This window comes from Rhinopithecus roxellana, chromosome 4 (assembly GCF_007565055.1).
Source record: "Rhinopithecus roxellana isolate Shanxi Qingling chromosome 4, ASM756505v1, whole genome shotgun sequence".
In the NCBI taxonomy this organism is placed as follows: Eukaryota; Metazoa; Chordata; class Mammalia; order Primates; family Cercopithecidae; genus Rhinopithecus; species Rhinopithecus roxellana.
The window spans coordinates 119815747-119839329 of record NC_044552.1 but is presented as its reverse complement, the minus strand read 5'-3'; the positions used below and the strand labels follow the sequence as shown (position 1 = coordinate 119839329).

The following is a 23583-nucleotide window of genomic DNA, read 5'->3' as shown; positions in this document are numbered from 1 at the left end:
AAGCTCTCCTAAATTCTAGTTTTCTGAAAACTAGAATTTAAACAAATTAAACCTTTATAATCGTCAGCATGCCTTTAGGGCATAAAAGATAATCTTTATTTTCCCACAATTAATGCAATGCATCATACCTGGTTTATTTCCTGAGTGGTGGTTATTTTGTCCTGAAATTGCAGAGGCAGGGCGGTTGGAGGCATTTTTCTTATCTTGCACTTTATAGCTGTCGGGTGCTACAGAAATGAGACAAAAGAGAAAAAATACATTTAGCTTCTTAAAATTTCTTCAGAAACATTTATGTATTTGACATTTACTGTTAACCTATGTACCAGGTTCTTAGGCTAGATTAAGGAAATGAAAAGATGAAGTAGTTACAACCCGTGTCCTCAAGGAGTAGGAAGAACATGTAAAAAATCAACAACCTCGGCTTGAGTGACCAATCTTATAGAAGTGGCATGTTCAAGGGGCCATGAAGGGCCTTTCCCACAGCTGTACCAGTTTACGCATAAAGCAACCATGTGGAAGGACAAGTGCAGTCTAAAGTCTTGGATCTGAGTTCTTATAAAGCACCATTGGCTTAGAATATATTTCAAATGTATTAATTTCTTTCCGCTTTGGTATATTCAACATCATTTAATCTTTCTTTGGGGTTACTGAGTCTCTGCAGTAGCCCCAGGTCCTGACAACAAACATCAACCCTAACTGAATATTATGTAACAGCAGACAATGGAGATCGAAAAGACTTCAACATATGTTCAGTGCAAGTCACTTTTCTGAATAAGCCCGATAAACGCTTTTGGGGGTGGGGTGCTAGAGGGAGGCTGTAGTTTGCTTTATTATGCTGAAATTCAAATTAAAAAAAAAATTCAATTGAACAGGAGTTCTGGTTACTTGAACTCTAATTTATCTATATCTAACTTTTATTGGATCCACTCTAGGTGAACATCAGAGGTCTATCTGCCCACTTCATTATCGCCTGGATGTCGGGAATTCATTTCCATCTCAGAAGACCTTCTGAGTCATACTGACCACGAGACACATGTAAAATCCATCTTAAAATTTTTCTATGCTCATATGAAATTGATAGGTTAATTTTATGTTATTTTATTTTTCAGTAAGCCTTTTGGATTAGTAACAATAGGTTAAATTTTGAAAACTAAAAATAATTTCTGAAAATTGTCAGGCTGTTTGGTCTAAGATTATATATTGCTAATTCCTAACTGTTAGGTTGGATGTATTTCTAAAGTTTTCAGGCCATCTCTCTGCTTTCATATCAGTCTTTTTCTTCTGCTATGGTTTAAAAGTCTGTATTTCTTCAAAAACTTCTTTGGTGAACACTGTAACAGCAAAAGACACAGACAGACCTGGGTTCAAATATGAGACTTAGTACGTAACCAGTTGAGTGGCCAGGAAGTTATTTGGCCTCTCCAAGTAGGTCACATGGGGTAATAATACTGCCTAACTCACAGAACTGTTGAAAGGATTAACTGAGAAGATATGTGTTAAAAATCTACCAAAAGCCTTGGCACATAGGAGATGTTTAACAAGTATTCAAGGCCCTTTCTCCCAGCTTCTATGCTTTTCTGTGGAGTCCTGGGCATCCCATTCTCACAGCACCCATGCAGGTTTGAGTGTGTTTTGGAGTCAGCAAACCTGGTTCTGCCATTTACCAGATGAATCCTCAGCATGTTGCTTAACATCTCTAAGTCTTAATTTCCCCATCTGTAAAGGGGAAAAACATCTACTTTCAGAGCTGTAAAAATTAAATGAGATAATGTACAGAAAGGTAGATCATTGCCTGGCCCACAGCAAGGCACGACAAATGGTAGAAAGTATTTTTAGCTCTCTTCAGGAAACTGGGCTTCTAGTTCCTCAGGGATTTGAGAGAAAGCAAACCTATGCTAACTTGGTGACGGGGTCCTGGGGGGCAAGTGACTAATGTGGCAGAAAAGTCTGGGTCAGCAGCTGGTTCCAGAAGTTTTCAGCTCAGCCACAGTCATACCTCCTGGGGCTCTTAGGTAGGGTAAACTTATTGATATAATTTTTAGAGTATGGCCTGGTTTGGGAAGAGGTAATTAGTCTTTCTGATTCAGGGTTTGGGGGAGATGACAGTTTTCTAAGATGTGATGCCTTTCATTATATTAAGCAAATCTGGGCCTTAAAAAAAACAAACCCTCAATAACATTGGGAAAATAAAACAGGGAGTTTTTTGTTTTTTAAACAAAGTGTAGGGGATTTCACTACTTAAGAACACAATGACAAGAGGAATTTATTCATTTTCTGATTTCCAAAATTTAGAAACCTGAAAATCCTCATTAACTAGAAGATAGGATTGTATATACCCTTATAAAAGTTCTCATGAAAAAAAATTAAAATGACTCAGGTGACTTTCCAGTATTATTTATTTGAATCTCTCTTCTTTCATTAAAAAAAAAAGAAAGTTGGCCGGGCGCGGTGGCTCAAGCCTGTAATCCCAGCACTTTGGGAGGCCGAGATGGGTGGATCGCGAGGTCAGGAGATCGAGACCATCCTGGCTAACACGGCGAAACCCCGTCTCTACTAAAAAATACAAAAAACTAGCCGGGCGAGTTGGCGGGTGCCTGTAGTCCCAGCTACTTGGGAGGCTGAGGCAGGAGAATGGCGTAAACCCGGGAGGCGGAGCTTGCAGTGAGCTGAGATCCGGCCACTGCACTCCAGCCTGGGCGACAGAGCGAGACTCCGTCTCAAAAAAAAAAAAAAAAAAAAAAAAAAAAAAAAAAAAAAAAAGAAAGTTAAGCCATATACTATGATGCTCAGTAAGTCTTTGCTAGCCTTATGTAATCTTTATTGATCATCCTGCTAGCTTGAAAGCTGTATTCCATTAGTGTCACATGTAAGTGTTGAGGTAAAGATAAGAGGAAAGATACAGACAAGCACCCTGGTGGTCTGGGACTCTCTTTCCGACATACTCCGAAACAAAATAGAGAGGCATCAGACATTTGGAGCCTTCATCTGGTGAAAATCCTGTAGCTCCAGTAAGTGCTGCAATGTGTCCTGTGCAATCCACATTCTCTGCCACTCACTGATTCCTTCCAACATCTTCCCACAAAGGCCTTGGTGTTCTCACGGCTTTGTTTCTACTTCTGGCTGTATGGTCCAATACGGTCTTCTGTCAACTGCTGAAAATAACTGGTCCAACAAATGACCTGTCAATTTAGTCAAAACACTTGCTCTGAGACACTTCTGACTATAACCTTTGCACCATCCTGTTTAAATCTCACTGAATAATATCCACAAGGATAATGTATTTCAGTCACTCTTTTTAATAAAATCTGCAATGTGGGCTGTGATACAGCAAAAGCTTAAACTCAGTTTCCAGCTCTGTATAGTCCCTTATCCATGGGGGACTACTAGGTTCCCCAGACCCCCCGTGGATGCCTGAATTTGTGGGTAGTACTGAACTCTATATATGCTATGTTTTTTGGATCTACAGAGACAGCTCCTATGTGATTGACAGGTGGGCAGCGACTACAGTGTGGATCCACTGGACAAAGGAATGATTCACATCTCAGGCTGGACAGAGCGGGAGGGCACGAGATTTCATCACACTACTCAGAAGAGCATAAAATTTATGAATTGTTTATTTCTGAAATTTTCCATTTAATATTTTTGGACTACAACTGACTGTAACTGAAACCTCAAAAAGCAAAATCATGGATAAGGAGGAACTACTGCATACATGCTTTTCTGCTACAGTCTTCAATTGGACTTTGTGGGCATACAGCCCCTCTGCAGACATACACTTGTGAGGACACAGCTTTGGGGAAGTGACCTAGAACATAGAACTAGAGGTTGAACCACATGAAATAGCCTTTTATGTAGTAAAAAAATGGTTAAAATTTAACAACTTTTTAATGTTTCAATCTAATAGTTTAAATAAATCTGTATAGAAAAGAGTTACCATATCAGGCCTGAGATCGCTGTTATTATTTTGTATATATTTATATATATTTATTCTTTAAATTTATTTATTCAAATATACCTGCCAGGAGTATTGTAACACTCGAATCATAGGTATGAAGTGCTTTATCCAATGTGATTTATAAAATTTGCATTAGAACAAGAAGGAAATAAAGCAACAGCATCACTCCTAATGACTTTCCTGATTATTCCATGTAATAGAGAATTTCTCCTCAGTTTAAAATCCTCATAATTATAAGTGAAGTTAGGTAGCAGTGGTCAAAGCTCAAGGGAGTTAGCATCAGGCAAACCTGGATTTCATTTCCAGGTTTGTTTGTAGCACTCTAATCATAGGTATGAAGTGTTTTATTCAATGTGATTTATAAAATTTGCATTAGAACAAGAAGGAAATAAAGCAACAGCATCACTCCTAATGACTTTCCTGATTATTCCACATAATAGAGAATTTCTCCTTAGGTTAAATTCCTCACAATTACAAGTGAAGTTGGGTAGCAATGATCAAAGCTCATGGGAGTTAGCATCAGACAAACCCGGATTTCATTTCCCACACTACCTCAGTTTTCTTCCTACTTGTATTTATTCAAACAGTACACTACTCTATGGGACACCTTGAGCTCGATGCTGGAAGAAATATTATTAGGTGTGTAATTATCTCCTTCTACCACTTCTTTTTCCTTTTCTTGTCCTATGTTTCTAGGTTACACTGTATTCTGGAACTTCCAATTCCTCCAACACTATCTCCTTTCTTCAAAAATCATCTCCCATTATGTCCTGAAATACTATCTGTACATCAGTCACTGTTGAGTATGCATTGATAAATATGTGCTCTCAATTAAGTTCCCATCTTCAACATCTAGGGAATATCTGCTCATGTATTTCTGCTATCACTTGAACGTCCTCACAAAAAAGCCAATCCCCTAATGTCAGTCTCTTTGTCACTATCAACAGAACCACCAGGCTCAGAAATGTTAAGTAATTCTAATTAATTAAGTAATTTTTTCAACATTTAAAAATACCGCCATGGACCAGACACTGTACTACACAGTGAGAATACGAAGGTCATATGACATAGCATCTGCTTTCAAGATGCTTACCATCCTTTGGAGGAGAGACAGTGGGCACATACATGAAATTGCAACAACGGACTGATTCAATTTTCTAAAAAATCCATAAACCCACAGAGGTTTAATAACCAAACAAATGATATAGTGTTACAAGAATTCGGAGTGGGAGAAGGAGCCACAAGGGACAGTAGTCCCTGGGCAAAGAGCTTGCAGACCAGAAAGCATCCAGATAAGTGAAGAGTAATGTGAAGAAATTCCCTTACTAGGGTGGAGCATGAGCAAAACTACCAAGGCAAAGGGACAGGAGAGATAATCGGTACTGTCTAGTCAGAACAGCAGGTTTAGGAAGGGAGGCAGTTGAAGATATGACAAGAGAAACAGGCTAAAGTCAATGTCTCTTTGAATTCTGAGAGTGTGGACTTTTTCGTGAAGGCAATGGAAAGTCACTAAAGTATATATCACATGGAACTTCCAGCTGTGAACTACTTTAGCTTCAATGGATTCTGTGTAAATGAACAGTGAAGTCTAACAAGTCTGCTGGAAATGAATTTAAAAAGGATCTCATCTTAAAGAAAACAGTAAAAGGAAATCAGACTAAAAACAGACATCCTAAGAACTCTGCCTTCTATATAGTTTAGTAACTAGTCAGGTTCTTCCACTTACCCATATCACGTACCAAGAGATAACTATTTGACCGTTACATGGTAAAAAGTGACATGAATGAATATGGTGAAACTTAGGGCCGTCCCTGAAGAAACAAGAAGTAGGGGAAGAGTAGAGTCAGTGTGGTCACCCTAGAAGAAGCCAAGGACAGCTCATGTAGCACGATATAGGGACCCTCCACCAGAAATGGAACTCCAGCCACAAACTCCTGGGAGGATGAGTGGCCAGCAGGCCAGATAAGGAAATGGGTCTGTTGGGAAATAGGTGGGGCATATTTTTGAAGGTCATTTTGCAGGGAGGTGAATAAGATACAATATGGGAAATTGACTGGTGTTATTAATCTTTTGTAGACCATCACTTAACAGGGAAGCAGCTGCTTCATGGGGCATGCCTACAGGTATTGTGTCATGGCAATTTAAGTAACTGTAAATGTCAAACATAGTGCAGAGTCTCATTTGCTCTTCTACACACACCAGAATAGACCCATTTCATGGCATGGTGCAACTTCTAGCCACATGTAATCTGACTGACATTTTGAAACAGAAATAACAACAATGAACCATTTATTCACTCTATTGCTCAATTCTTGTTGCCAAAACATATGCAACTAAATAGGACCATCTGATAATGATACATATTTAAGTTATACACAGCACTCTCCCTATTCTGCTGACAGAAACAATTCAATTAAGATCTTTTTCTTGCATTTCACATATCTATACAGAACACAAAGTTAAGATTTGGTGGCTATGGTAGACTTCATTAGAGCACGGTAAGAGTGTGGAGGTTTTACAATTTGGAGTAGCTCATTCAGCAATGACAGTGACTGAAAGTCACTTTCTGATTTCTCCATCTCTTCATAAGGGAAAAAACCTTAAGATGTATGACCATGATAGAAAATGATATTAAACCAAAAGGAAATACATTTGTTCAATAAAGAGAGTACAAACCCAACAAAAGACACTGACTTTATAAATACAGTCCAACAGGGTGTATAGTTATATGACACATGGGGACAGAATCTACCACAGGTATCTCTCCTTATTTCTGTAACTGACACTAAGACACGGAGAACGGAACAAAGACATGTCGGTCTTTGTTAATAATTTATATTGAACCACTTCCAAAGAGAAGTTGAGGCAGCTGGATTGAACTGTCAAGGTCTATACATGAGATGATAAAAAATACTGACATAGGCTGGGCGTGGTGACTCACACTTATAATCCCAGCACTTTGGGAGGCTGAGGTGGGCAGATCACCTGAGGTTAGGAGTTCGAGACGAGCCTGGCCAATACGGTGAAACCTCGTCTCTACTAAATACACAACAATTAGCCAGACATGGTGGTACATGCCTGTAATTAATCCCAGCTACTAGGGAGGCTGAGGCAGGAGAATCGCTTGAACCTGGGAAGTGGAGATTGCAGTGATCTGAGATTGCGCCACTGCACTACACCCTGGGTGACAGAGAGAGACTCCATCTCAAAAAATAAAATAAATAAATAAACAAATAGTGACGCAATCAACTTTCTCTGAAATAAAAAAACCTAACATGTGATAGGGAAGACATTAATATCATATATAAAACAGCAAAAGAAAATTCTATCAAAATAGGTTACCAAAATATTCCTAAGGGATAGGACTGGGCCATTTTCCTCCAAGGAGCTGATGTCTAGTCATAGTCATCATATTCTGAGCTTCAACAAACAGTCTCCAAATAAACGGAACATCGGCATTCAGTCGTTGATATCTGGTCAGGTACAGGTCTATGGTAATTTTCCACTTGACCAGAACAACCTGAGGGCAGGGGCCATGCCCTTCAGCCTTACAATCTCCAGAATAACATGAGATATATTTTCTCTTCTGATGTGAAGTAGATGTGACCTTGATCTGACAACTCTTTTTGTCACCCTTTCTCTACAATCTTAGCAGTCATCAAAAAATAAGAAAATGTATTCTTTTTCTTTTTACTAATCATCTTATCATTAATACTTTTTAAATATTTTTCTTTCTGGACTTTTGCCACAGTGTTCCAGAAGGCACACATCCATTCCTCTCTTGCATCCTTCATCAAGCATTTGTTCAGTGTCACATATGTGCTGGGCGGTGTGCTAAACATTTCACATCAGAAGAGAAAAAAAATCTCATGTTATTCTAGGATGACTTCAACATTATATTAGGCAAGACTCAAAATCAAATGGATGTTTTGACCCCGCTTCATAGAAAGGAGCGACCAGTCTCACCTACAGTGAGAATCTCAGGAATTAGAGTGACACTCTACAAACACAACAGAATATAGGTCGAGCATCACTAATCCAAAAACCTGAAATCTGAAACCCTTCCATTTCCAAACATTTCAGATAAGGGACACTAAAGCTGTTATTGCTTATACCGCATGAAGGAAAGAAAGCATGTGAACATTATAGCCTCTACTGATAACATCAGACAAGCATCTCAACTTTGGGAAATTTGTAAACCCCAACCCTTTCCCAAAGCAATTAATAAATTAATTTTGATAATCTGTTTCTTATGTAGCCAAAGAATTATCCACCCTAGCTAAACACGAGGAAAAGGATATTTCAGAAAAGCACATGTTCCATATATCTTGTGGGAACTGGGGGGAATCACCCACTAAGCGCTTTCATTTACCACTAAAAACAGCTCCTCAATGCACATCACAAATGCTTTCTGAAACACTGTGCTGACAGGAATAAACATTACACACTTTAAATTCAACCAAAAAGGCTTTTATCTAAAAAATAAGTAAATAAATAAAACAAAAACCTTCCTTCAGCCAGATGGCAACACTAAAAATAGAAGAGAAAATGATGTATTTTCCCCTTGCATTAACATAAATCAGATTAAAAGGGAAGTCTTTTCATCTTCGCTGGTGACTTACCACCAGTCACAATGCTAGCTACTGTACAAGCATTATCCCTGCCCCACAACATGAATAATGTTTACGACTAAGCAAAGCATAGGGCAAAGTACACAAAAGGAGGGCAAAGTCTAACCATATTAAAGTTTTCCAGTCACATGGAGAAATGGCAAATCAGAGATTGTAGCTACCCATCTATATTTTAACAGCTGGAAATGGAGTTTATCAAATTAGACCCAATTCAATTAAAATCAATGTGTAATTAGAAGAAACTATTTAAATAATGTGGAAAAGAAAAATAATTAGAACTCAACTTTATTATACTTTGCTTAATTAAAACAACGAACTGAAAAGAGGGTGTTTTTACTTTAATAGGATAATGATTTACTTTAAGGAAAACTAAAATGGCTAATGCCAGTATTTTACAAAATGATTACTATTGGCCACAAAATAGAAAAGCTTTCATACTTACAAAGTACAGTTATCTAAGCAGAAAATGTACAATACTTAAAAATAGTTCTAAACAGGGGACTCAGTTTTAAATATCAGTTTTGTAAATAAATTTGCATGTAATTTTAATCCTATGAGTATTAGTCAACTGAGTTTAATCAGTGAAATAAATACACTTATACACTACTGTCAAATATCAAAAATTAATCATTTCTCCTCTGTAGAAAATATTAAAATATTTTAAATTTCTTATGTAAACTTTGTAAAATTTAATAGGAATGATATGGTAGGTTCTGAACGTTTATTCCAACTCATTTCATGTAACCACTGAATATTTAACTGAAAGCTTGTCTAAAATTATGGGCCAGCTCGTTCTCCCCATGCTGTCCTGTGCTACAGTCATTTCTGTATCTGTGACTGTGTTCTTTTTTCCCTCACTAGAACACCAGCCTCACCATCTTTGCAACTATTTACATCTAATCTCTTTTTCTTTCTTAGAGCAGTTTTAGGCTTACAGCACAATTGAGCAGAAAGTACAGAGTTTCATATGCTGTTGCAGCCCCGCCCCCACGCCAATCCCACCATCAACATCCCACACCAGAGTGGTCCATTGGTTACCACTGATGAGCTGACACCAACACGCCATTATCACCCAAGGTCCATAGTTTACATGAGGGGCCACGCTTGGCGATGCACTTTCTACTGGTTTTCGTAAGTGTATAATGACGTGTATGCACCATGTAGTAACATGTAGAATTCAATCCATTTACAGTCCAACTCAATCCATCATAGTCCAACTCAAGTTCCTTTCCCGTGAAATCTTTTTAAGCTATTCCTACCACCATCACATTTCTTTCTCTGACTTATACTGCACTCCCATGCAATCTGTCCCATGGTATTTAGCGTCTGATTTCATTCTATCTTATATCATTTTCAGAATGTATGCTTCCAAAATTTCTAAAAACTGAGTCCCATGAGAGGCAAAACAAAAAATGTGCTCCACAGTAAAATAAAACAAAACCAAAACACAATGAGGAATACTTGATGTAATATTTCTCTCTTGGAAATGATCCGTATTGCATAGGGAAGGGGCTATATCATTCCAATCCATGCTGGTTACCCAATAAATATCAACTCTTTGATGTTTTATTTATTTATTTATTTTTTGAGATGGAGTCTTGCTATGTTACCCAGGCTGGAGTGCAGTGGTGTGATCTTGATTTACTGCCTCTGCCTCCTGAGTTCAAGCGATTCTCCCACCTCAGCCTCCTGAGTAGCTGGGACTACAGACACGTGCCACCATGCCTGGCTACTTTTTGAATTTTTAGTAGAGACGGGGTTTCACCATGTTGGTCAGTCAGGCTGGTCTTGAACTCCTGACCCCAGGTGATCCTTGCACCTCAGACTCCCAAAGTGATGGGATTACAGGCATCAGCCACTGTGCCCCGCCTTGATGGTTCTTTTCTAACAGAACCCTGATTGGCCACTGGACACAGATCTGGCCAAAACATTGAAGACTGAAGTTGTTAGGTGTGGTTTGTGGGAATGATCCTTAAGGCACAGCAGACTCTGGTGTGTGAACCTGTTTGCTCTTCACCCCTCCTTTTCTTCCTGCTTTGAATGCCGATGTGATGCTTAAGGCAGAGCATCTATCTGGAAACCACGAGGCTATCAGGAGGGAAAGGCCAAGGGAACAGAGACTCAGGCCCTGACATCTTTAAGTCGCTGGTCTAGTACCAGCAACTCTTCACTTCTATGTTCCCAATAGGTTAGAGAAAACAAAATCCCCCATTTGTTAAAATCATTAAGAAATTCTGTAATCATAAATTAAAAGAAAAAAAAATCCCTAAACTGATACAGAGATCCTTCTGGCTACAGAATAAATTCCACGCATCTTAGCCTTCCAAATGTCTTATTTCTTATTCAGTAACTCTTTTATTTGGCCCATCATGAATCCTACGTAGTCTAATCCGTTCCAAAAGTCAGAAAGCCAAGCAGTCCTGGTTCATTATATTAAAGCAGAGCAGCTTTAGATTTGAAAACAGTGGGAGGAGCAATATCAGGAGAAAAAAGGAGTGAAACATGCCACATCAAGTTTTAATAACATTTGTAATAGAAATCAGTTCCATAGGAATTCAAACACCTTAGAAGCCAGTGGAATCCTAAAAAGAATGTGAAGGGATCCTCGATCAAACGCGCTCACCTCAAATAGCTCCTGATAATTCCTGAGCCACAATTCTTCTCAAATACTTAGTATTCTAAGGTCCTATATGAAGTGCAACTTACAGGTTGGTTACACAAGGGTTAAGTTCCCTTCTCTATCAACTGTTCTACAAAGAAACCTTTAATACACGATAGGTATCAATGGCACATTTGCTTATAAAAAGAATGGCACATTTGCTTATAAAAAGAAAGTAAATTTATCTATTGATTTAGCCTAACTTTACTCTTATTTATTAGCTTTTCTATACTACAGAAAGAACATAAAATAACATCTAAAAGGCCCATAATTCTATGACCCAGATAGCCTATTTATTCTTTTTATCTTACAAAGGAAGTGTTCTTTATTTATTTAACAGATAGGTCTCACTATGTTGCTCAGCCTGGTCTCAAACTTCTGGCCTCAAGTAATCCTCCCATCTCAGCCTCCTCAGTGGCTAGGATTACAAGTGTGAACCACTGTGCCTGGCTTTAAGAAAGAAACATCTATTACATAGTTAGGAAATTCAAAAAAGTACAAAAAGCTATAAAGTGAAAGGTAAAAGCCTTTTCCCTCTTCCTTTCTGGAAAAAAAAAAATTCTATGTATAAATATATATATATTTGCTTTCCATTTATTCAGAACTATTTACTTTTTTGCCCCTTTCTTTTCTAATTTAGTAACCTATTTTAGCCTGCTTTTCAAGTTCTTCCTTTAATTGCAACTAATTTCATCATTTTCAATATGTGGCTATAGGAATTAGATATTCTAGATTCATCTTCTCATAAGTGCTCTATTAAATCTTCACTGGTGTGTGAGACCACAGTCCTGATTGAGTATTATTTACCTTCTTCTGTCAGCATCTACACCTGATCCCTTGCTCCCAGAGCTGGTAACTTAATCTCTTGCACTCTCTGCTTCTGCCAGTCTGAACTCAACTGGAAAAGGCAGCCACTTCCAAGGAAATAACCACAAGGAAAACTCCAAGGAGGCTTTGCTTTCCTGGTACATAGCATAACAGTGAACAAAAGTAGGAATGAAACCTTCAAGAAGCCACCCTATTTGGATTGAATTAGAGGCTTAAAAGCAAGGTTTGTTCCATATAGATACATTTATCATTTCTACCCCTCTTAGTTTTGCAAGCCTAACCTGCATGGGTTCCAGGCCCTGGCTTCTGCCAACTCTGATGGAAGAGCATCGTGGGCTGCTGAAATTGAATTCCTTCTCTAGCACCTTCTCTGGATAGGCAATAAAGTAGTGGAGCAAAAGGGTGGAAGAACACTTCCTGGCCAACTCCATGCCCACTTCAAAGGCAGAATCAGGAAGCTGTTGTGCCAGAGCTAAAAGCTGAAGTTGCTCCTTCTCTGATACAAGAGGCAATGAAAAACTGGTGAAGGCAGCTGATGATGTCTGCAAGGACAGACGACACTGACTCCCACCTTGTGAAATCTGCACAGACGCTATATGAGAACTCATCAATCGGCCAGGCACAGTGGCTCACACCTGTAACCATAGCACTTTGGGGTGCCAAGGCAGGCGGATCGCTTCAGCTCAGGAGTTCAAGACTAGCCTGGCCAACATGGTGAAACCCCATCTCTACTAAAAAATACAAAGATTAGCCGCTGGGCGTGGTGGCGGGCACCTGTAATCCCAGCTACTCGGGAGGTGGAGGCAGGGGAACCGCTTGAACCCAGGAGGCGGAGGTTGCAGTGAGACGAGATCGCACCACTGCACTCCAGCCTGGGCGACAGAGCGAGTCTCCATCTCAAAAAAAAAAAAAAAAAAAAAAAAAAAAAAAAAAAGAACTCAAACTTCTAGTGACTTTCTCAGGTAACTTGTGGTCTGAAAATAAATTGAATCTATTAAGTAATTAAGGGTATCATCCTGGAGAACAAAGAAATAGGGCCAAGCAAGGGCTTTGGTATGCTTAGCATAGCAAGCAGAGACTCAATATCAGGCCAGGAAAAAGGGATTTAAATCACAAAGCATTCCTCTGGCCTCATGTGGGAAAGAAAATGGAGATTTAAAACATGTTCCTTTTATTTTTTTAAATCATCTTTCCACTAGACACGGAATTTTTTTTTTGAGCTGTTCAATCTCTAATTTGCCACATCAATATGTCCCCAAATAAGAGATCTCAAATTCTGGAACCTATTGAATATCTAAATGTAGTAACAAAACAAAAACAAAACAAACTAATGGAAAGGATCCCAATCTGAAAAACACCAAAACAAAAGAGTGGTTTTACAAGCTCTGCCAACTCTCAAAGGCACAAAGTGTGCTATGTGGCAGGCGCCACAACCTGGCAAACAGTAGCAGGTTGGAAGGAAAGGCTGACTGAGCAGCCCATCAAGGAGCACTCATGGCTGCAGAGTCCACAGACTGCAATTTACACGCTTGCTGTCCAGTAAGTATTTTCATTTAAAGAATGCCACATCCATTTCAAACAAGAGAATCCGATTACAAATTCTAAATCTGCCTAAGCTACAGGCCCTTTAGGGGTCATGAAGAGCTCAGCTAACACTAAGCTGACAAATGGGCTCTTTTCTTCTAAATACTTTTAGAATGCATTTTATGTGACCATTTTGTACTTCACAACATCCACTTGGGGGTTGGTGCCTACAACAGTAGGAGAAGCCAGAAGGAGGTTGAGAGAGATTGAATGGGTCAACTATATGGATACCTTCTCCTAGAAGAAGGAAAAAAGAAGCCAATCATTACTAAGTGGAGGTTGGGAGGAACCAGCTACTCTCCTTGCGTCCCAGGGGACAAAGGGCTGTCACAGACCTGACCTACCTCCCCACTCTCTTCTTTATCCAAACACCTGCTCCTAGATAACCAGTCCTGTTTTCAGAATCATAGGGGAATCATTATCAGAAAGGAAGATGTCTAAAGAACTGTCTGAGCTTTCTAACCAAATGTGAACAGATCTCATTTCAGTCTGAGTGCCCCCTCAAACAGCCACTTTTCCTAGATGCATTAGGAGTATTCTAAGGAAGTGACATGGTAATATGTTTTCTTTTTAGTTTACAAATGATGCATATGCCCTAAACTTCATGATACTTTTTCTGTTATCCTATGTCCTTTATTTTACAGAAGTGGAAAACCTTAGAAAAATTTCAAAAGGGCGTGTGCTTTCTGCAAATAGTAAGTTAGGGAGGGAGAGGTTTTGATACTAAGTTTGGTTTCCAAGGAGATGATAAGAAGGAGAAAAATTATAGTTGGGTGAGGGCAGGGTAGGAAGAAGAATTTGAGGAAGTGAGAAAACCTGCTTTACAAATAGTAGAATCTGACCAATTTGAAGGTACATCATTATATGATTAAAGTAGAATAGATGTTTAATAAAAATTGAGTGAATATATACACATTTTTTATGAGCATTTTATAATAACATTACTATCTAACAGGTTAAATAGGCTTTTGTGGGTTATCAGTTACACATGCAATATTTTTATAATGTGCAAATGTGTGCCAGCTTTCAAACAGCTAATTCATATATGAACTTCTGGAACATAACCCATTTATTAGTAAGAATTATTATTTTAAAAAACAAACACTATAAAAGTATGGCAAATAGGCATAAGGAAAGGGTCACAGGTAATCATATTTTAGAGTTGGTTGGGAAAGGAATTCATTTAATATGTGTGGTTAACCATTTAATTTTTAAAATGTCTTAGAAATAATCACACCTGTGTTCCTCAGTTAATACTTTCGGATAAACTATTCAATTTTCCTTAGGCAAGATTTTCTGGCAGGCAAAACTTGACTTTGTAACAAATATTTGTCAGCAAAAATAAGGTAACTACTTATGCCTGAAAAAAATTCCATTTAAAAAATATTTCTAAAATATGATTTTTTTTTTTTTTTTTTAAAGACAGGGTCTCCCTCTGTTACCCAGGCTGGAGTGCAGTGATGCGATCATAAGCTCACTGCAGCCTAGAACTCCTGGGCTCAAGCGATCCTCCTGCCTCAGCCTCCCAAGTAGCTGGGACTACAGGCGCATGCCACAACATCCAGTTGATATTTTTATTTTTTGTAGAGATAGTCTTGCTTTGTTGCCCAGTCTGGTCTTGAATTCTTGGCTTCAAGCCATCCACCCACCTTGGCCTCCCAAAGCACTAGGATTACAGGTGTGAGCTACCACACCCATCCTAAAAGATGACTTCTTAAAAATCATCTGAAATCACCATGGACAAGCATTTATTAAACCTCAAAGCCATCCCTGAAGAACAGGAGATAAGATTCAAAGAATAGCTAATACCAGTCTTATTACTGAGAGTTGTATTTCACACAAGGAAAATTTACCTTCTCTTTCTATAGCTCACCAAATTGATTTTAGAAGATTTTGATCATAAGAAAAGCCACACTAAAGTAATACATGAACACTGGCCTGCAGAGTGGTCAAATTAAAAGTGTGACCACATTAAAAGTGATACAAATGTGAAAGGTGCTAGCAGTCTGAGTTCCAAGATAGCATCTGTGCAGAGTCCACAAAGCAGGAGTCAGTGCTGTCTGCCCCTGCGGACATCATCAGCCACTTTCACCAGTTTTTCACTTGCCTCTTCTATCAGAGAGGAAGGAGCAGTTTCAGCTTTCTGCCCTTCTCAGCACTCCCTGGTATAACAGCCCCCTGACCCTGGCTTTGAAGCAGGGATGAAGGTGCTCGGAAGTATTCTTCCACCCTTTAGCTTCACTCCTTTATTTCGTATCCAGTGAAGGTGCTAGAGAAGCAATTTTATCTCAGACAGCCCAGGATGCTCTTCCATCAGAGTTGGCAGAAGCCCCAGCAGGAACCAGTGCAGATTTCCTACCTCCAGCCCCAAGCCCTTGGCCCACTTCAAAGAGATGCCTAGAAGCCAAACAGATTTGTTGCTATGAATTTCGTTAGCTGACTTATCACTGTGTTGCATAATTCTTTCCCCAGGGTACAGCTAACACCATTTCCACCAGCAGTTCCCCAAAGCTCCCTGCTACTTACAATAATCAATACAGGCACCATCTATGCTGGGGTTATAAAAATACCAATATTGGTCTGATTTATGTCAATCTGAGGTCACTTAGCTAAGATTACATATAAGAATGACAGTTTCGTCTAAATTTTTAGGGATACAGACAGAATTCACAGCCATTTCATTGGCACCTACAATGAAACATCAGCTGACAATACATTTTAGTTTCTATTCATCTGGTAATTATTGTAAACCAGCTTTAAAGTTTTGCCAATCCTTATTTCACTAGGAAAAAAAATTAAAATCTTCACCCATTTTACAAAACTCGACTTTACCAAAAAGTTTAGGCTGATTTTAAAAGCTAGAAAAACTATCCTAATACTACTCAATGTTCAAAATGTTGGTTATAAATCTTTATAATTGGTTTTAGATTATTGTAAACCTTTATGATTACCTAAATTCATGCTTCATATTCTAATTAGTAGTGTCCACGTATGTGCTACTTCCAAATACTCATTCAACATTGGCTAGAAAGGTCTACGAAGAATCTACTGTCTCTGATATAGTATCAGATTAACTCCCTAAGAAAGGCTGTCTGAGTAAAAGAAATAACTCCACAATACCAAAACGCCACTGAAAACCCTCAACTGATAACTATAAAATAGGAGAAGCACAGACAGCTCCAGCTTTCAAAGGAAAACAAAGGAGAACTACTGTAGAGAAAAAACATAGCAACAGTAACAGCAGCAGCAGCAGCAACTGTGAGAACCATTTATCATATTAGGCATTGTGCTAGAAGCTTTACATAATCACATCTAATTCCTACAGACACCCTGCAAGGCAGGCAATTAGCATCCACATTTAACACTGAAAACACAGAGGCAGAAATTGGAAGTGGTCAGAAAGGGTCTGAATCTAACCTGGTTTGACTCCAGAATTTGCTTGGTTTTCATTCATCATGCTCATTCCTGAGAAAGAGATTAGACAAACTCACTTGCTGGGCTATCTGGAGAAGAACTGAGATGGGGTTCAGGAGCCTGAGTGAAGGTGCATTTATTTTTCTCTCACTTGTTTTTTTCTGATGAGAGAAAGTAATAAGAGGCCTTGTGCCCATGATGACCTGTCCTGACCCTAGGAGAACTTCCCTCACTGCTTTGTAAAAGTTCAGCCATGCGTGGGCAAGCATGCATACAGTCATAGTGAGTTTTACTATTTCATAGTATCTCATAATATTGATGAATACACAATACAGTCACAGTAAGTTATAAAGAAAAACTGACAGGTCTCCAAGACTGCAGAATTTCTAGAACCAAGACCTTCAGAAAATGATACAAAATCCTCTTGCGACGAAAACTGTATTTTTCTTCTTTCTTCTCACCTCCCTTGCCCCCAACCCCCAGTTTAATTAAAAGGTATAAAGTGAAGAGAGAACAATAAACAATTATCATGGTAATTTGATAGTAGATACAAATGTGTCAACCACTTTCTCTGCCAAAATTCAGGCTACAGAATACAGGTGTTCAGAAAGTACAATGTGCAACTGTTTTAAATCATATTAATTTGTGTTTCATTGAAGTGAGAGCTTCATTTTATGTTCAACTGCACTATTGATAGGTTAATATCTGCTATGGTTTGAATGTATGTGTCTGCCAAAATTAGTATGTTGGAACCTATGACCCATAGTGCTAAGAGGTGGGGCCTTCAGGTGATTAAGTCATGAGGCTGGGATTAGTACCCTTATAAAAAGGGTTCAAGGGTACTAGCTAGGCCCCTTTTTTTGCCCATCTTTTCTGCACATGAGGACACAGCATGGGGTCCTCTTGTCCTTTTTGCCCCTTTTACTATATGAGAATGCAGTAAGAAGGCCCTCACCAGACACTGAAGGCCAGCACTTTGATCTTGCACTTCTCAGACCCCAGAACTCAAGAAAAGAAAGTTATGTTATTTATATTATCCAGTCTCAGTTTTTGTTATTAGCAGCATAAACGGTCTAAGACAATACCTAAAACTGTGTGCATGATGTATAAAATCTCTAGGATGCACTTAGGTGAATAAGGCCCACTGCAGCTATATTCTAGGAATTAGTCACATGGGTCAGCTCTACCACCCTTCCCCTTTTTTTCATCTTACAAACTGAAATGCAGTCACTTTCTGACCCCTCTACATTTTGCTTCACTTTATTCACTGGGCTGTCATAAAGAGTTTGAGATCTTCTAGTTCAGAATTAAACCAGTATTACGTTAATAATTAAGCAAACATCGGGAACTTTTTTTTTTTTTTTTTCCCATTAAGACTAAAGGCCTGGAAGAAAGGAAATCTTGGTGAGACAGCAATAAAACTGCAGTGAAAAGAGAGCGAGAAGCTGAAGTACAGACTTACACAGGGAGTGGCTGGCTCAGGGGCCCACTTCATGCCTGGTCTTGCTCCTTCTCTGAAGGGTAGTTTTAGGCTGATGGCTAGTTTAATAGTGCTGGGTTCCATTTGAACTCAATTTATTACAATGAGCTGCTGGCCAAACTGGGCAGGTTAGCTTGGTTGGCCAGAGCAGGAGCTTGAAGGTCAAAGCACCATCCCTGTGCTGCTGGGTGAGTTCACCCACAACAGAATTCTGTAGCATGATCACAGACAAGTACAATAACAAAGTGGTGGGAGGTGTGAGCCAGGTGACTACGCATATAATCACTCAGCACAATATGTAATGAGCAGGCACTATTCCAGACATTAATAATACAATCATACTGAGGCTAAAGTCTTCCAAAACAGACACACATAGAAATACATAATTAAAACATAATGTAGTAAGTACCGTGATAGAGATCTCCATGGGAACACAGAGACAGGTAAGGGAGGCTTCCTGGAATAGGGGACGTCTGAGCTGGTCCTAAACAGTGAGTAGGTATGTGGGTGGGGGGCACTCCTTGCCAAGGAGAGGGCATCATAAACAAAAGCAGAATTTCTGCCATCAGTCATAGGGAAAAAGAACAGGATATGCATCAGCTTTTTATAAACCCAACTAGAAAACCTATTAACTTCTTTTGTAAATGAAAAATTGCATCTTTACTCACTTAAAAATGCTTTTTGTTAAAATAAGAATTTTTTCTCACTTGTTGCAAGGAGGAAACTATACATTTTGTATATTATATGTTTACTGTTTTGTAATTTTAGAAGATGAAAATAAAACTTTAATAAGAATTAAGATCTAAGAATTATGACAATGAGCAGAGGATGGAGGTCCAAGGACACAATACTCTCAAATGCAGGAGAGCCCAGTATTAGGATGAAATTCTTGTATCTAAAAAATAAAATATTTAAGGTCTTAAAAAAAACCAAACCTCCCCCAACTTCCTCTCTCCCCAATCTCTTGGTAATCTCTATCCTATTCTCTACTTAGGAGTTCAACTTTTTTACACTCCACATAACAACGAGATCATGCGGCACCTCTCTGTGCCTGGTGTATTTCATTTAATATAATGTCCTCCAGGTTCATCCACGTTGTCCTAAATGACAGGATTTTCTTATTTTTTAAATTGAATACCATTCCACTGGGTATACATATGACATTTTTTTATCCATTCATCCGTCGATGAATACCGGTTGATTCTATATCTTGCCTGTCGTGAATAGCGCTATAATAAACATGGGAGTTGAGAGATCTCTTCCGCATGCTGATTTCATTTCTGGCAGATACATACCCAGCCGCATAAAATAGGCTTAAAGTCTTAGAGATAATTTTGCTTTTGAATTAAGAGGCAGTATATTTTAATATTTTATCATTTTTCCCTAATATATACCATCAAAACCACTTATATGCAACTCCATTTACCTATGGTACTGTGTTTACATTGCAAAAAACCAAATTCAAGAAATCATAGAGCAGAAAATGTTAATGAAATCAAATAATTAGAGCTACAGTTCAGTACTTCTCATAAAATGAATGGTGTTTTAGTAACTGTTTCCTTAGTATGTCTAATGATTTTATCTTCTCGTTCATTTTTCCATTAAATTTTGCTATTTCAGCATATAGATAGCTATTCTTCCTTCCCCTTTTTTGATCACGTATACCTTTGCAAATCTCAGGAAAGCTATTCGCCCCTTAAGCTGAAGACCAGGGCGTGAAACTTCAGAGTTTCATGGTCCCCAGAGATGGTCAAGAACCCCTCTCCCCTGGCACCCGATGACAGAAGATGCTTTGAGTGGTTACAAATTCCAAACTACAGGTCAGGGTGTGGTGGCTCCAACCCGTAATCCCAGCACTTTGGAAGGCTGAGGCGGGAGGATTTCTGGAACCCAGGAATTTTAGATCAGCCTGGATAACATAGGGAGACCCTGTCTCTACAAAAAATAAAATTAGCTGGGCATGGTGGTACATGACTGTTGTCTCAGTTACCTGGGGGGCTGAGGTGGGAAGATCGCTTGAGCCTGGGAGGTGGAGGCTGCAAGTGAGCTGGGATGGTGCCACTGCACTCCAGCCTGGGTGACAGAGCAAGACCCTGTCTCAAAACAACAACAATAACAAATTTCAAACTACAATCTTCCCAATTTCCTCCATGAATTTTTGGATCAAACATAAAACTTTTAAAAAGTGATACTTAAGGGTGGGCACTCATGCTTGGAATCTCAGCACTTTGGGAGGACGAGGCAGGTGGACTCACTTTAGGTCAGAAGTTTGAGACCAGCCTGGCCAACATGGTGAAACCCCATCACTACTAAAAACACAAAAAATTAGCCGGATGTGGTGGTACATACCTATAACCCCAGCTACTGGGGAGGCTGAGACAGGAGAATCGCTTGAACCCAGGAGGCAGAGGTTGCAGTGAGCTAAGTTCGCACCACTGCACTCACTCCAGTTTGGGTGACACAGTGAGATTCTGTCTCAAAAAATAAAATAAAATAAAATAAAATAAAATAAAATAAAATAAAATAAATAAAATAAAATAAAATAAAATATAAAAGGTCATACTTAAAATAGTTCTTATAAAACAAGATTTCAAAGCCCTTCTGTTTAAAACGGTGATTCTTGAGGGTTTGTATGAAAATCACCTGTGGGCTTTTTACACCGTGCTGTCCAGGTCCCACGCAGACCTGCTGAACAGCAATTCTGAGGCATTAGGCTCAGCTGTGTAGTTTTAAATGACTCCTTAAAGGATTTTGATGTACGTCTCTGGTTTAGAACCACCAACTCACAGAATTTAACCTAGAATCATCTCCCACGGGCTAAAGTGATTGTTCACATTTTTCATTGCTTGGCAAAACATAAAAGTTCTTTCTGGGTTTTCTGAACTAATGGTTTAAGAGATGTTGATGGGCTTTAGCCGTCCCCTAGACCAGCTGCCTTCAAACTGGGATCCGCAGGCTCCCAAAGGTATCCAAGGGCTTTCCACAAAAGGATTTTAACAGTTTTTGTGCTGTGGACTCCTCTGGCACCTGGTAAAGTCAGGCTGAATCCCTTCTTAGGATAATATTTTTAAATGCATAAATCAAAACAGCATTAGCAAGAAAACTAAGGATAAGTACATTTAAAAATGGTTATACTTAAATATGGTTAAAAATTTAATGCATATTTTTATACATTTAAATATGTATACCCGAGAAATATATGTGCTTCTTTATTAACCCAGTAAATAGTAAAATCTAGGGGCATATCTAATAACTGTCATGATTTCAAAGTAATCAGTTCAAACCATCTTTTGAGATATCTGAAACAACTGTAACGTGATAAGAAAACACCTGACTTCTGCTGATGCTCATACTACTTTAGGTTTGTTGCTTACATTTGTAATTAAAGGAAATGCTCAATTTCTAGGTGAGGTTAGTGGAAAAAAAGATGAAATTATTTTCCTCATCCAAATGTACAAACGCTTGGAGTTAAAAACCTTACTTTAAGGGAATATGTGTATATGGAGGGTTATAAAGCAATCAGTTTCCAGATTCTGTCTTAAAACCTTTCATACCTCGTTTCTCATATACATTTCCCTTCTACTTTTTTTTTTTTTTTGAGATGGAGTCTTGCTCTGTCACCCAGGCTGGAGTGCAGTGGCGCAATCTTGGCTCACTGCAACCTCCACTCCCGGATTCAAGTGATTCGTCTGCCTCAGTCTCCTAAGTAGCTGGGACTACAAGTGCACACCACCAGACTTAGCTAATTTTTGTATTTTTGGTGGTGGGGGGGGGAGGGGGGCGCTTCCCCATGTTGGCCAGGCTGGTTTAGAACTCCTGACCTCAAGTAATGTGCCTGCCTTGGCCTCCCAAAGTGCTGAGATTACAGGCATGAGCCGCTGCACCCGGCCCTCTTCTGCTTGCATAAGGCACGCTTCTTATGCATCCTGAACATTAGGTGGTTTATTGTCAAGGGTGCTAAAACCTCTGAAATGTCACTAAAGAAATGAGAGAATGCACTGCTCCTGTAAAAGCTCCCCTTGAGAGCAAAACAAGAAATACTGTGAGAGCGGGCCTTGCTTCATGCAAGTGAAAAGGTTTCTGTCTCGTTTGTATTGATGCATCACTGTCACAGGGCACAAATTAATACAGAAAGTCTGCGCCTTACGATAGTTGGACTTACGATAGTATTAGACTTTATTCCATGTTATACCATGTCAACATTTCCTCACTTTTTAAGTACATTATGTATTTAAAAAATTTAATTTCTAAGGTATGTAAAAACAAAAATGTTTGAAGCCTAACCAATATTTCACAAAGCCTATAAGAAATTAACTTTGGAGCCATGGAGGTCTAAGAGCCGCCTTCATCAGAAACACCTTGGGTATTTACTGAAAAAGCAGATTCCTATGCCCCAACTCAGATGTATGAAATTTGAATCTCTAGGGTTGGGTCTGGGAATCTGCACTTTGAAACAAGCATTATACTTGAATCTGATATACAACAAAGTTGAGAACCACTGCACTATGCTACTTTACTGATTTGCTGTTAAGTCTTCCGGACACTATTGTTTCAACCATTTTCTGGAGCTATATTTATCTTTCAATCTATGGAGAGGCATTTGTTATAAGCTAAATTATACAAACTCAACACAAGGCATTGATGCTTCTTCAGAATTTGATGGGAACTGACCATAGACAATGTCAATAGGAACCATCTCTTTGTGCATCACTTAATAATTTTCAGTGGTACAGAATAGTGATGTTTTCCTTAACCTGTTCCTTATAATTGGATGCAATTTTTGGATAAGCTGTAAATAAGCCCACAATAGATCAGGGAGGCAAATATTCCCTTTAAAAAAAAATATGGCCCTACCATATGAACTAATAATTTAAACTATGGCTCTGCTATGTAATTATTGTCAGAAAGAAGTGTTAAAGCTCAAAGCATTTGGTATTCCATGGGTGCTTTAAGCTTTTTAAAAAATGTCCTAGGCTAAAATTACATTAATCACGCTACTTGAAACTCCAATTTTGGACCTTTCATGAATAAA

General features: G+C 38.8%; 1 protein-coding gene across 2 annotated transcripts in view; it reads right to left on the bottom strand.

Annotated features, from left to right (window-relative positions):
• MAP7 (microtubule associated protein 7) overlaps window positions 1-23583 on the bottom strand; it is a 210459-nt gene that overhangs the window by 77710 nt on the left and 109166 nt on the right. For both annotated transcript variants that reach the window (XM_030928974.1, XM_030928975.1), the window contains exon 2: window positions 129-227. In XM_030928974.1, coding sequence (XP_030784834.1) covers window positions 129-227 — 99 coding nt within the window. The remainder of the gene's footprint in view (window positions 1-128; window positions 228-23583) is intronic.